This window comes from Pan paniscus, chromosome 19, assembly GCF_029289425.2.
Source record: "Pan paniscus chromosome 19, NHGRI_mPanPan1-v2.0_pri, whole genome shotgun sequence".
Taxonomy (NCBI): domain Eukaryota; kingdom Metazoa; phylum Chordata; class Mammalia; order Primates; family Hominidae; genus Pan; species Pan paniscus.
The window spans coordinates 58,307,124-58,318,816 of record NC_073268.2 but is presented as its reverse complement, the minus strand read 5'-3'; the positions used below and the strand labels follow the sequence as shown (position 1 = coordinate 58,318,816).

Genomic DNA, 11,693 nt, shown 5'->3' with positions numbered 1-11,693 from the left:
CCATACTCTGTACAGGGAGCCAAAGAATCTGCTCAAAGCAGCTGCTCAATGTGTGTCAGACGGGGCCTTAGTTACAGAGCAACACAGATGGACTAACAAAATACATATTCTGATGTTTCATGAACCTACTACATCAGGGAGACTAATTGAAACAGCTCTCCTGCCAAGCAGACAATTCCATATGGAGAGGAGATAAATAAAAAGAGGCTGCGGGCTGTGGAACATTAGAGAAAGCCAGGTCCCTCTGAGAGATGTAAGTTAAATATGTTTAGCGTAACCTGAGATACCCCGGGCCTCTCCAGCTTGGAGAGACCGATGAGGTTACATTAGGAATAACCTGCATTCCACTCCATGCCCTGGCTGCTCGTGATGAACTTCAGGCCTTAGCAAGGGCTCCATGTCTATTTCTGGGAGTGCCAAGGATGTCTCTTGGTTCCTCATGAGCAAAGCTGGTCCTGCCAACCACCCATTGGGTCTACCAGACCTGGCTGTTTCTTGTCCATACCCAGAGCGGTGGGACCTGCTTGTTGATGCATTGTGAAGTCAAGATCTCGCCCCACTTTTTATGTGTACCCCAGGGCCTTCCAGGATTTTTAGTGAAAGAGCTGTTTGAGAGTTTGAATCATTGATCGCCACGCACATGGCACTCAGGAAGAGCTGAACCAAGGGATAAATCTGAGCATCAGACATGGCAGGTCATCCTCCTCCCCCAGGATCAGCCTCCTCCCCCAGTGACCAAGGCTTCATTACTGGATCCAGCTGCTTCTTCTCTGGCAGAATTCATATAGTCATGGCTGGTTAAGTCTCAGTGTTAGCCAGACCTGCGAGTCCCAGCTCGGGCTTAAGCAGAGTTCCCCATTCAAAGGAATTAGACTCTTTTTCTTTGTTAAATTGCCTTAGGAGGTAATGCTTCTGGACCACAGTCACGGAACACAGACAATTTCTACCACAAATCAGATGTTAATGATATCCTAGGCTCATGCTTGTGTTGTTATAATAGGCTGAGAATTAAATTAATTTAAACAATGATATCTATAGAAAAATTATTTTGCCGGGTGCGGTGGCTCATGCCTGTAAATCCCAACACTTTGAGAGGCCAAGGCGGGCAGATCACCTGAGGTCAGGAGTTCAAGACCAGCCTGACCAACATGGGGAAACCCCATCTCTACTAAAAATACAAAAATTAGCCAGGCCTGGTGGCGGGTGCCTGTAATCCCAGGTACTCAGGAGGCTGAGGCAGAAGAATTCTTGAACCTTGGCAGTGGAGGTTGCAATGAGCAGAGGTTGTGCCATTGCCCTCCTGCCTGGGTGACAGAGCAAGACTGTGTCTCAAAAAAAAAAAAAAAAAAAAAACCCACACACAGAAAAATTATTTTAATTTATAGAGTGCATACTTTTCTAAAAACTATTAAATGCTTAGAAATTTTAAAAAACCAACTGTGCAAACTTCAGTAAGTTACCATACCACTCTGCCCTTGAAGGTATTAAAAGAAATAACCCCAAATTCCAATAATCTCTAGCACTCAATGAGTCTCTGTAATCCATACCTTCCCAAATATAACCTAGAAAGAAACACCCATAAAAGAACAAGAGATAAAAAAATTATTGGAGGAATTTATTGCCTGCCTCCATGTCTATAAATGTTCCATGGACACAAAATACAATCATTCAAATTCCCTGGAAACCACCTATATTTTTCCAAGAATTCATTCTGGCCAACAGCTGGGAACAAAGAACAGGTCTAGAGCTCCTAATTTAGGCAGCTGTCCCAACATAAAAGCACAGGAGCCAGAGGTGAGTTCTCTAAAGCTGCACCTGTGTCTGCAAACGTTTACACAAGACCCTTGAATGGAGAACATGCCTTGTAGGGCAAATTCAACTTTTCCAAATGACACTTCTATAAGTTACTACATCTCATCCTCTACATCTCTGTGAGGGATGATGGATTAGTATTAACTGTCTTGCAAATACGCATACAGAAACTCAGGTAAGGTCAGCCTTACTCAGTAGATAAACCCCAAACATGAAACCAGCTGGGTCAGCCTGTCATAACTGGATCCCTCTTGCATGTAAAGACAAAGGTTGTCTGCTTGGAGATGGAGAAGAGTTCAGCATAGCTCGCTTTGGGGCCAACTCAGAGCAAGGGTGAACCAATCCTAGCTGTCCTCTGACAAATAACAGCTGGAGTCCTGCCAGGAGCTCCTCCCCCAAGCACTTGGTTCCACAAGGCAAACCCCAGAGAAGTACAGGGGAAAAGAGCTCTCCATTTCTCAGCAGGAGACACCCTGGTCCCCACTGCCACTTTGTTTCCCCTCCAAGGGAAAAACCTCTCAATACCAGGTCCAGGAGCAGCTGGATGGGATCACTCAGAACCCAGCCGAGAGCTAATTCCCTCTTGGCTTCAAAATCCATCCTATGCTTGGAGATGCTGGGGCTGGGATTCTACAAACCACATTCTGGCTTTGTGCCCTGATAGGCTCAGCCCCCAGGGGGAGCTAGAAGGAATCTGCTAGGCTAAAGGAGGAAGTAGGAAGTGGCCCCTTGCTCACTTCCTGTTTGCTTCCTGTTCACTTTCTATCAGCTTCCTGTCCCTGCCAGACAGGCTGCTAACCCTAGCAGTGCTTTTTCTTCACCCAGGCAGTGGCAACTCCTCCCAGAAACATTTCAATGCAGTTTTTGGTTTTTCCAACACTCACAAAAGCAGCCTCATGGGGGTCCCCTCAGAGACACCAACAAAACATCTCCCCTATTCAGAGGCAGGGGCACCATCCCCACAGGACTCTCCTCAGAGCTCAGAGATACCGGCTGCATTGAGTGGCATCCCCACTCCCCCACCTCAGAAGTCTGAGATTCAGCCCCATGTCCCTTCTCCAAGCAACTACCTTTCAATGAGTCCAGCATCTTCCCCTTGTTCCCAAGCCTCAAGTGTGATGCCTGCTTCCTGTGGTGCTACCTCCATAGATACCTTTGTATTCCCTTCCTGCCCTTTACTGTCACCTGGTTAATCATTCTTTATATTATCTCTAATAAAAGAGCTTGCGTGATTTCTATCTCCTGCCTGGACCCAGACAAATCACCCACATTTTGGTCCTGAGAATCTGCAGCAGAGACTAGAGCCGGGGACTGCCCAAACCCACCAGAGAGCAGTGTGGGAGGGGACACACTCACCCACCCACCTACAGCTTGCATTCTGATCTGGTTTCTCTTAGCCAAGCTCCGCATGAGCAAGAGCAAGTTCAGATTTAAAGGACACTATCAAGTGAGTGGTAAATGGAGCTTAACTGCTGTACGTTCTTGGGGAATGGCTGCAGGGACCCCTGGCTAAAACATTTGCATGTTTCTCCTTGTTGGTCAGTAGCGAACTGTAGGGAGCATCCTCATCATAGGCTTGCGGGCAAAGATGATCTTGTTATAGTTTTCAGTTGGACAGTCTCTGGAATCCGCATGTAAGTGTGTGGGTTCTGGGATCATGGTAGGAGCCATGGCCAATACCGAATAAGCGCCCCACATTGATAACGTGGATTCTGACAGCGTGTCCCTGAACACAGCTTTGCCAGAAGACTTGGACGACTTCCTCCTTTTCGGCTGAATGACGCTGGAAGGTTTATTCTGCCTTGATGCCCAGGGTCTTTCCTCAAGGGCACGCATGCATTCCAGTTCTCTAGTTTTGCTCTTCTCAATGAGTCTTTTCACTGTCTGAGAGGTACAGGTGACATAGGCCGGCCAGGGGTCATGTTTTTCAAGTAGCTTCCGGGCAAGTCCAGTGTTTTCTGTGAGTCCTACCAACAAAGAGAAATGCAGGCCATTTAGAGGCAGTCACATGCAATAGCTTGATTCTTCAAAAAATGGGAAGGCATTGGAACCAGATTTTGAAATCCTCCCTATTTTGCACCCCTTGTATTCAGTAGGAATAAAATCCAATTCAAAGTTGGGGAACAGAACGACATCCTAGAAAGTCTATCAATTAAACAACGAAAGAATGGTAAGGAGCAAGAGACAGAGTCAAACAGATCTGATTGATTTTAAATATTTGCATAACCTCAAATTGTTTTACCCCTGAACTTCTATTTTTTCACCAATAAAAATGGTTAGTCTAAGGCCTGAGAACTAAAGAAAGTAATATATTTCAAGGGCTTGGAACAGTACACTTAGTGCTTGAAAGCATGGGTTCTGTACTTGTCTGCTCCAAATTCCTACTCTACCCTCTTCATAGCTGTGAACCTTGAACAAGTTTCTTAACCTTGCTAAACTTCAAGTGCTTAATCTGTAAAATGGTGATTAGAATAAGACAAAGTTCATGGAACTTTCTTGTGGATTAAAGATAACTTATGTTAAGCTTTTAGCACAGCGACTAAAACTTTCGGCTATGTCTCCCAGCCTAAACTCTTTCATTTACTTCTAGTTACACCTTATAAGGTAGGTATTCTCCCATTTAATAGAGGACGAAACTGAGGCTGACTAGCTTGCATGACTAACAAGTGGTGGGTTTGAACTCAAGCTTAACAAGGCTCAAAAAAACCAAAGCTTTTCACTATGGTTGCTGGCCAGAAGTTTGGGGTGTTTGCCGAGGGGGGTGGGTGTTGCTAGAAATTCAACGCATTAGTTTATCAAGCAGCCTGTTCCTTTACAGATCCAAAATCATGGGCATGTCAGTCCTTCCCATCTTTCATTAGCAACGTCACTCTATTTAGCAGAAATGATTCAATTTCTCTCCTGCAGCTGCTACCTTCCTCTGTGTTCTTATGTGGTGCATTCTTTCCCTAATTCTATATTTCTTTGGTCATTTCAACTGGAGTTTTGCAGGGAGGGGAGTTAAAAGAGTCATCTTGCCATCTCCAAATTGAATGCAGTTAAAAAAAAAAAATGCCGTAAATGGGGATAATCAAGTGAAGTGTAGGTCGTATAGTTATTCCCACGCTGCCTCGTGGCTGTCCAGGAGCTGGAGCTTGTCTGGGGACAGATCTGTCAGTAAAGAATGTGCTGTAGAAGGATTCCATCTCCCTGTAAAAGTCATGTGTGACATTACCTCTCACTAGAAACTTCCCAGCAAGGCCTCCAAGCACAGACTGTTCACCCTTGCCTCCTCCAAGCAAATGTAAGATCTTGTGGGATAGGGCATTTGCATGAATCTGGCAGAGTCCAAACTCAAACGCCTGGAGCAAAATGAGCAGCAACCCCGTTCCATCTCCTGAACATGCTGTGTCCTCTGCCAGCATAACAAGAGTGGCTGCCCACACTATTCACAATAGCAAAGACTTGGAACCAACCCAAATGTCCAACAATGATAGACTGGATTAAGAAAATGTGGCACATACACACCATGGAATACTACGCAGCCATGAAAAATGATGAGTTCATGTCCTTTGTAGGGACACGGATGAAGCTGGAAACCATCATCCTCAGCAAACTATCACAAGGACAAAAAACCAAACACCGTTATGTTCTCACTCTTAGATGGGAATTGAACAATGAGAACACTTGGACACAGGAGGGGGAACATCACACACTGGGGCCTGTTTGTGGTGGGGAGAGGGGGGAGGGATAGCATTAGGAGATATACCTAATGTAAATGATGAGTTAATGGGTGCAGCATACCAACATGTCACATGTATACATATGTAACAAAGCTGCACGTTGTGCACATGTACCCTAGAACTTTAAGTATAATAAAAATATATATTAAAAAAAAAAAGAGTGGCCGCCCAGTGGCCTCTTCCCACTGCAAATCCTCCAACCCTAGACGGCCCCAGTGCAGGAGCTTCCACTGGTAACACTCCCAACCCCACCTTCTTCTTTCTTCATCCTTCTTGCATCCATCTTCTTTTTAATATTTACTGATTTCTTAACATCACAGGTCCAGATTCCTATGGGAAAATACACTTGTTAGCCAGAGACTCCTCAAACTGGAAAGCAATTAGTAGCCACCCTGGGTGGGCGGGGGGGGGGGGGTCCTAAGTCCTATATGGTCACTGCATGAGGCTAAGATGACTCCACCCCCTGAGAAGAGGACATGTTTTTTGTGGAGCTGGAGACAGGCCAAGTGAGCCCCGCAAAGACCTGCAGGCATGGCCTTGCTCAAGAGCTGTAGACTGTCACGATAGTCTCTGGGTGTTCTGCTTTCCAGTCTCCTAACTTTAAAGGAGAGAGGCTGGGTAGGCTGGGGGCTGTGTGGAGGCTGGTCCACAGAGGGGAAGTGAAAAAAAAAAAGTCCCCGTTTCAAAACCTTTCTATCTCCTCTACCAGAGTCCAAGAGTGGTCACATTACTACAAGCGCGACATCCAACCTGCACTTCTCAGCCTGGAATGACAGAAGGTAGCAGAGATGGGCAGTGGCCAGGAGTCAGCTACCGGGGCCCCAAGCCCAGGCTGAAACATGGAAGTCTAATGCTCTATGCAACCATGCAGGGGGGAAATCTGATGGAAACCATAGTGTAGTGGTTCTCAAACTTGAGGCTGCATCCACCTGGAGAGCTTGTTAAAGCCCAGATTGCTGAGCCCACCTCCAGAATTGCTGATTTAGCAACCGCTGTTTTAAACCAAAAGGCAGAAAGAAAAAAAAAACTACTGGAGATTTGTAAGGTTATATTATTAACTACCTAGAGACAAGAAATGAGTCCAGGAGATCTTTTTGGTTCCTTTCCAGCTCTAAGACACATGCACATGCCTAAGAGTTCATTACATTTCTATGTTCGATTTTGCCATCTCTTTGGCCTTTAAGCACTTAAAAGTGCCATGAAGCATTTCCACTATCACCTGCAAAAGCCCATTGAGAAAGAGTCTCAGATGATTCTGAACAGCTCCCAGATGATGCTGGTGCTTTTGGTCTGGCGATCACACTTTGAGAACCATGGGTCGAAGGCAGTGCTTCTCAAATTTTACCAAGTACTAGAATCACCTGGAGACCTTGTGCAACCACAGACACCCAGGTCCCACCTTAGAGATTCTGATTCAGTAGGTCTGTTTTGAGGACCTGAGAATCTGCATCTCTAAGTAACTCCTAAATGATACTGATGTTGCTGGCCTGTGGTTCATACTCTGCGTAGCCCTGGTTTAGACTGAGTAGTGGGTGTTAAGCCTTTTTTATCAGCTGCCACGTACGTGAGGGCTGACTCATTTCTGCATGGAACACTCCTCCGAGATAAGCAGTTCCCAGGTTTTTCATCCCCCTTTTTCCCTAATCAAGGAACTATTGTGGAATGGTAGTGAGTGTGTCATTGACAGGGTCAACTTTAAATTCCACTATTTTTATAGAGTAAATTATTCACACATTCCAGCATTTTATTATAACACATCTAACAAAGGATGGCATCCCAGAGATTCACTCATACCCCCAAAAAAAATGCTCTTTTTGTCAAACCTATTTAGAGACAGATCTTAGCGAGTCCCTGCTGTGGGTATCAGTGCCAATCTTCCACAGCAGTGCAGTTCTAGAAGAATTCACAATGACATTATTCTGAGGCTAGGGAAGAAATAACGCTCAAATAGTCATCTAACCTAGAGAAAGTTTCATGTCATCATTTTTTTTTTAATTGTAAGGTAAAGCATCTTAGTTCTCCTTCTAAGACCTACCATAAGGCTTCAGAATTTAAAGTCACCCATTCCAAGTCCCCCATAACATAGAGCATGACACGCAAGTGGCCACCCAACTTGGGCCTGTCCACCTCTAGTGAAAATAGAACTCTTTACTTCTTCCATATTTTAGCATTGTTAGAAATTTCTTGGCTGGGCGCGGTAGCTCATGCCTGTAATCCCAGCACTTTGGGAGACCGTGACGGGCGGATCACCTGAGGTTGGGAGTTCGAGATCAGCCTGGCTAACATGGTGAAACCCTGTCCCTACTAAATATGCAAAATTAGCTGGGCGTGGTGATGCATGCCTGTAATCCCAGCTGCTCAGGAGGCTGAGGCAGAAGAGTCACTTAACCCAGGAGGCGGAGGTTGCAGTGAACCGGGATCATGCCACTGCACTCCAGCCTGGGCAAAGGAGCAAGACTCTGTCTCCAAAAAAAAAAAAAAAAGAAAGAAATTTCTTCATCTTCTCATCTGTAAATAGGATGCCAGATGGTGGAAATATGTTTCAGCTGGCAGTATTTGGAGGGTTTGGGAGTCATTCCTTTCATCATTGCTTCTAAGTTTCTAGTTGATGAACCCTGAAGCCTCAGGAAAGCCCAGTCTTACAAACATTTGTTTCCAGACTTGTGTGCATCTGTGTGACCCACCATCCTGCTCAGAGCCTCTGGCCAGGACTCACCTGACCCCTACAGCTGTGCCGTGTGGCTGATAGGACAAGTCTACGAATGGGGGGTTTTTCTCGTACCTGCTGAAGCAGGAACTAGGAAACGATAAAAAGAACCAAGGGAGGGAGTGTTTGAGACTGCCTCAAAACTCATGGGGAGGACTTGTTTGTTTGAAAATAACAGGAGACAAATAGTTGACATTAAGTCTGAAGAGAAGCTGTGGGCTTTTATAATTTCCTTCAATTCCAGCACAAAGGTTCCATTTTGTGTCCCTGTAAATGAAATGCAAACCAGCAGTCTACAGACAGAAACAGCATTGACGGGAGGGGCAGGAGGCAGAGCGTTGTAGCGGCTTTCTTGTTTTTCCTACAGACACAAAGCCCAAGTTCAGACCACTGGGCTTTCAGGGCCAGCTCCCCACTCCCCCGCTCAATCTCTCATCCCACCATTTTCAGAATCTAGTCTGACAGACTAGGTTTGGCCTAGATCATTCAATTACCTGGAACGTGAAACAATCAGCCTTGATCACCTTCCTTAACTTCTTAGGACCTCAGTTGTCACTTACAAAATGAGGAAGAGGATGAACTCCTGTCCCAGAAGACACAGTTCTGTAATTTCTTTTTCTTTCTTTCTTTTTTTTTTTTTTTTTAGAGACAGGGCCTCACTCTGTCACTCAGGCTGGAGTGTAGTGGCACGATCGTAGCTTACCGCAGCCTTGAACTCCTGGGCTCAAGCAATCCTCCTGCCTTCACCTCCTGGGTAGCTGGGACTACAGGCACACACCACCATAGCTGGATTTTTTTTTTTTTTTTTTTAGTAGAGACAAGGGTCTCGCTATTTTGCCTGATCTCAAGTTCCTGGGCCCAAGCGATCCTCCCACCTCTGCGTCCCAAAGTGCCGGGATTATAGGTGTGAATCATAACACCTAGCCCACAGTTGTTTTAAAAATGTCTGGTAATTGCTTTCTTTGCCACGTCTGCTGCAAGAATGAAGACCGTTCTCAGCAATCAGACTGCTAACATTCTAGAAAATGTCAACATTACTCTGAAGGGACACACAGTTATCGTGAAGGGCCCCAGAGGGACTTCAATCACATCAGTGTAGAACCCAGTCTTCTTGGAAAGAAAACAAAAAAGGCTCCGGGTTGACAAATGGTGGGGTAACGGAAAGGAACTGCTACTGTTTGGACTATTTTACTCATGTACAGAACGTGATCAAGGGTGTCACACTGGGCTTCCACTACAAGTTGAGGTCTGTGTATGCTCACTTCCCCATCAATGTTGTTATCCAGAAGAATGGGTCTCCTGTCGAAATCCAAAATTTCTTGGGTGAAAAATAAATCCACAGGGTTTGGATGAGACCAGGTGTTGCTTGTTCAGTATCTCAAACCCAGAAAGATGAAGGAAACAACATTGAGCTTGTTTCAAATTCAGCGACTTTGATTCAGCAAGCCACAACAGTTAAAAACAAGGCAATCAGGAAATTTTTGGATGGTATATATGTCTCCGAAAAAGGAACTGTTCAGCAGGCTGATGAATAAGATCTAAGAGATGTCCAGCTACAGAAACAAGATGCCAGATGATTCCTAAGACCTACTTGTGATATTGAAAAGATGCAATAAAAGACCTATTGATTTGGAAAAAAAATGTCTGGAAATTAAAATGCTTCTAAACCCAGTGGTCCCCAAACTTTGTAGCACATTGGAATTACTAGGGATCTTGGAAAAATACAAATGTAGGCGCCCACTCCCAACATCGTGATTTGATTGGAATGGGATGCAGTACAGGCACTGGAATTAAAAGTTTCCCAGACAATTTCTCTGTGCAGCAAAATTTGGGAACTGCTGTTCTAGAATCTAAAACAAAAAAAAATTGAAGATTTATAAAATATTATTATTAACTACTTAGAAACAGAAAAAGAACCGGGCGCGGTGGCTCACATCTGTAATCCCAGCACTTTAGGAGGCCAAGGTGAGTGGATCACTTGAGGCCAGGAGTTCGAGGCCAGCCTGGCCAGCATGATGAAACCCCGTTTCTACTAAAAATACAAAAATTAGCCAAGCGCAGTGGCAGGTGCCTGTAATCCTAGCTGCTCGGGAGGCTGAGGCAGGAGAATTGCTTGAGCCCAGGAGAAGGAGGTTGCAGTGAGCCGAGATCACCCCACTGCACTCTAGCCTGGGAGAGAGAGAGAAAGAGAGAGAGAAAGAGAGAGAGAGAGAGAGAGAGAAAATGGGTCCAGAAGATCTTTTCAGTCCCTTTCCAGTCCTAAGACACATGCTTTCACTCAAGAATCCCTGATTATAGTCAGCAGTGCATCTCAAGGGCCTTTAAACATTTAAAAGGGCCATGAAGTATTTCCACAACCACCACCTGCCAATACCAAAATTGACTTAGATCAAAGAAGAAGCAGTGGCTTTAAAGTACAGAGCTAAGGAAACTGTGGCCGCCATGGGATTCTCATGCAAATCTAATGATCTCACCCTCTCTGGCCGCAAGCTGCATCCTTATCTCAGGAAACCATCTTGCAAAAGGATTTTACGGGTTCCAGGCAGGATTGATGGATTAGTGCTCTGGCACAAATCGACCCCACTCAGACTTTTTGCCCCACTAATGCTGTGAAAGTAGTGCCATTTACATAGTCATGATGAGTGGATTATTATCTCAATCTAGTGTTTCCTAAACTGTGTCCCACAGAATGCAAGAATCTCTCCTCAAGATGTTAATAGGTATTACTTAAAGAAAAAGAAGGGGCCCATGGCAAAAGCTGCCCTATAAAGCCATACAGATTGTTCAACCCAGGAGTCGCCACATCTTCTAAATCTGCAAGATTTCAGGCCTATCCTCAGTCAACTAAGTTAGAAAAAAAATGCCATGTTAAAAAAATTCCTTTGGAGCAGGATTTTCAGAGTCTGTTATACGTTAACTTGTTCTGTAATTCTCCAAAAGGGAGACTGAATATGCAGCATCCCCTAATCTCATTTGACCAAGGAATCACTCATTCATTCATTCATTTAATGTGTGGGTCATCTCATGGAACTAGCAACCAGTGAAAAAATGTTCTTCTCCTGCCCTTGTTTTGGAATTGCAAGCCTCAGAGAATGTTATGGAGTAAGAGGATAGAATGATGAACTTGCTCAGGGTATAACAGGGTCTTCAATGAATCACCTTCCCTGAAATCAGCTGCAGAGTCCCCAAAACTGTCCCTATGCAGAAGAAAAAGCTCCACTGGAAACAAGACCTGTGTTCACTCTGTTCAGCCTCTTTCTTCTCTGCTCTGCTCCAATCTGCAAGGCTTCTTTTGTTTGTCTCACCTCCCACTTTTCTTCCTGAGCCATCCCTAAGTGTCTTGCCTGGCCCCAGAAGGAGAATCACATTTTCTCAAACAGGAGCCTGATGCAAACCCTCATTTCACCTCTGCATTTTATCCTCTTTGACCTTCCATCTCCTCCCTGCCCTCT

General features: G+C 45.0%; 1 protein-coding gene and 1 pseudogene across 10 annotated transcripts in view; one reads left to right on the top strand and one right to left on the bottom strand.

The window, feature by feature from the left end:
• Positions 1-1,594: 1,594 nt before the first annotated feature.
• Positions 1,595-11,693, bottom strand: part of CDRT4 (CMT1A duplicated region transcript 4) — a 126,530-nt gene continuing 116,431 nt past the window's right edge. For 9 of the 10 annotated variants that reach the window (XM_055101942.2, XM_055101941.2, XM_063598718.1 and 6 more), the window contains 2 exons: positions 5,787-5,864; positions 1,595-3,779 (listed from right to left, as the gene is read on the bottom strand). In XM_055101942.2, coding sequence (XP_054957917.2) covers positions 3,352-3,779; positions 5,787-5,864 — 506 coding nt within the window. In that variant the 3' untranslated portion in view covers positions 1,595-3,351. The remainder of the gene's footprint in view (positions 3,780-5,786; positions 5,865-11,693) is intronic. The other variant, XM_063598720.1, reaches the window with a different exon arrangement.
• On the top strand, positions 6,394-10,019 carry LOC129394468 (large ribosomal subunit protein uL6-like; annotated as a pseudogene).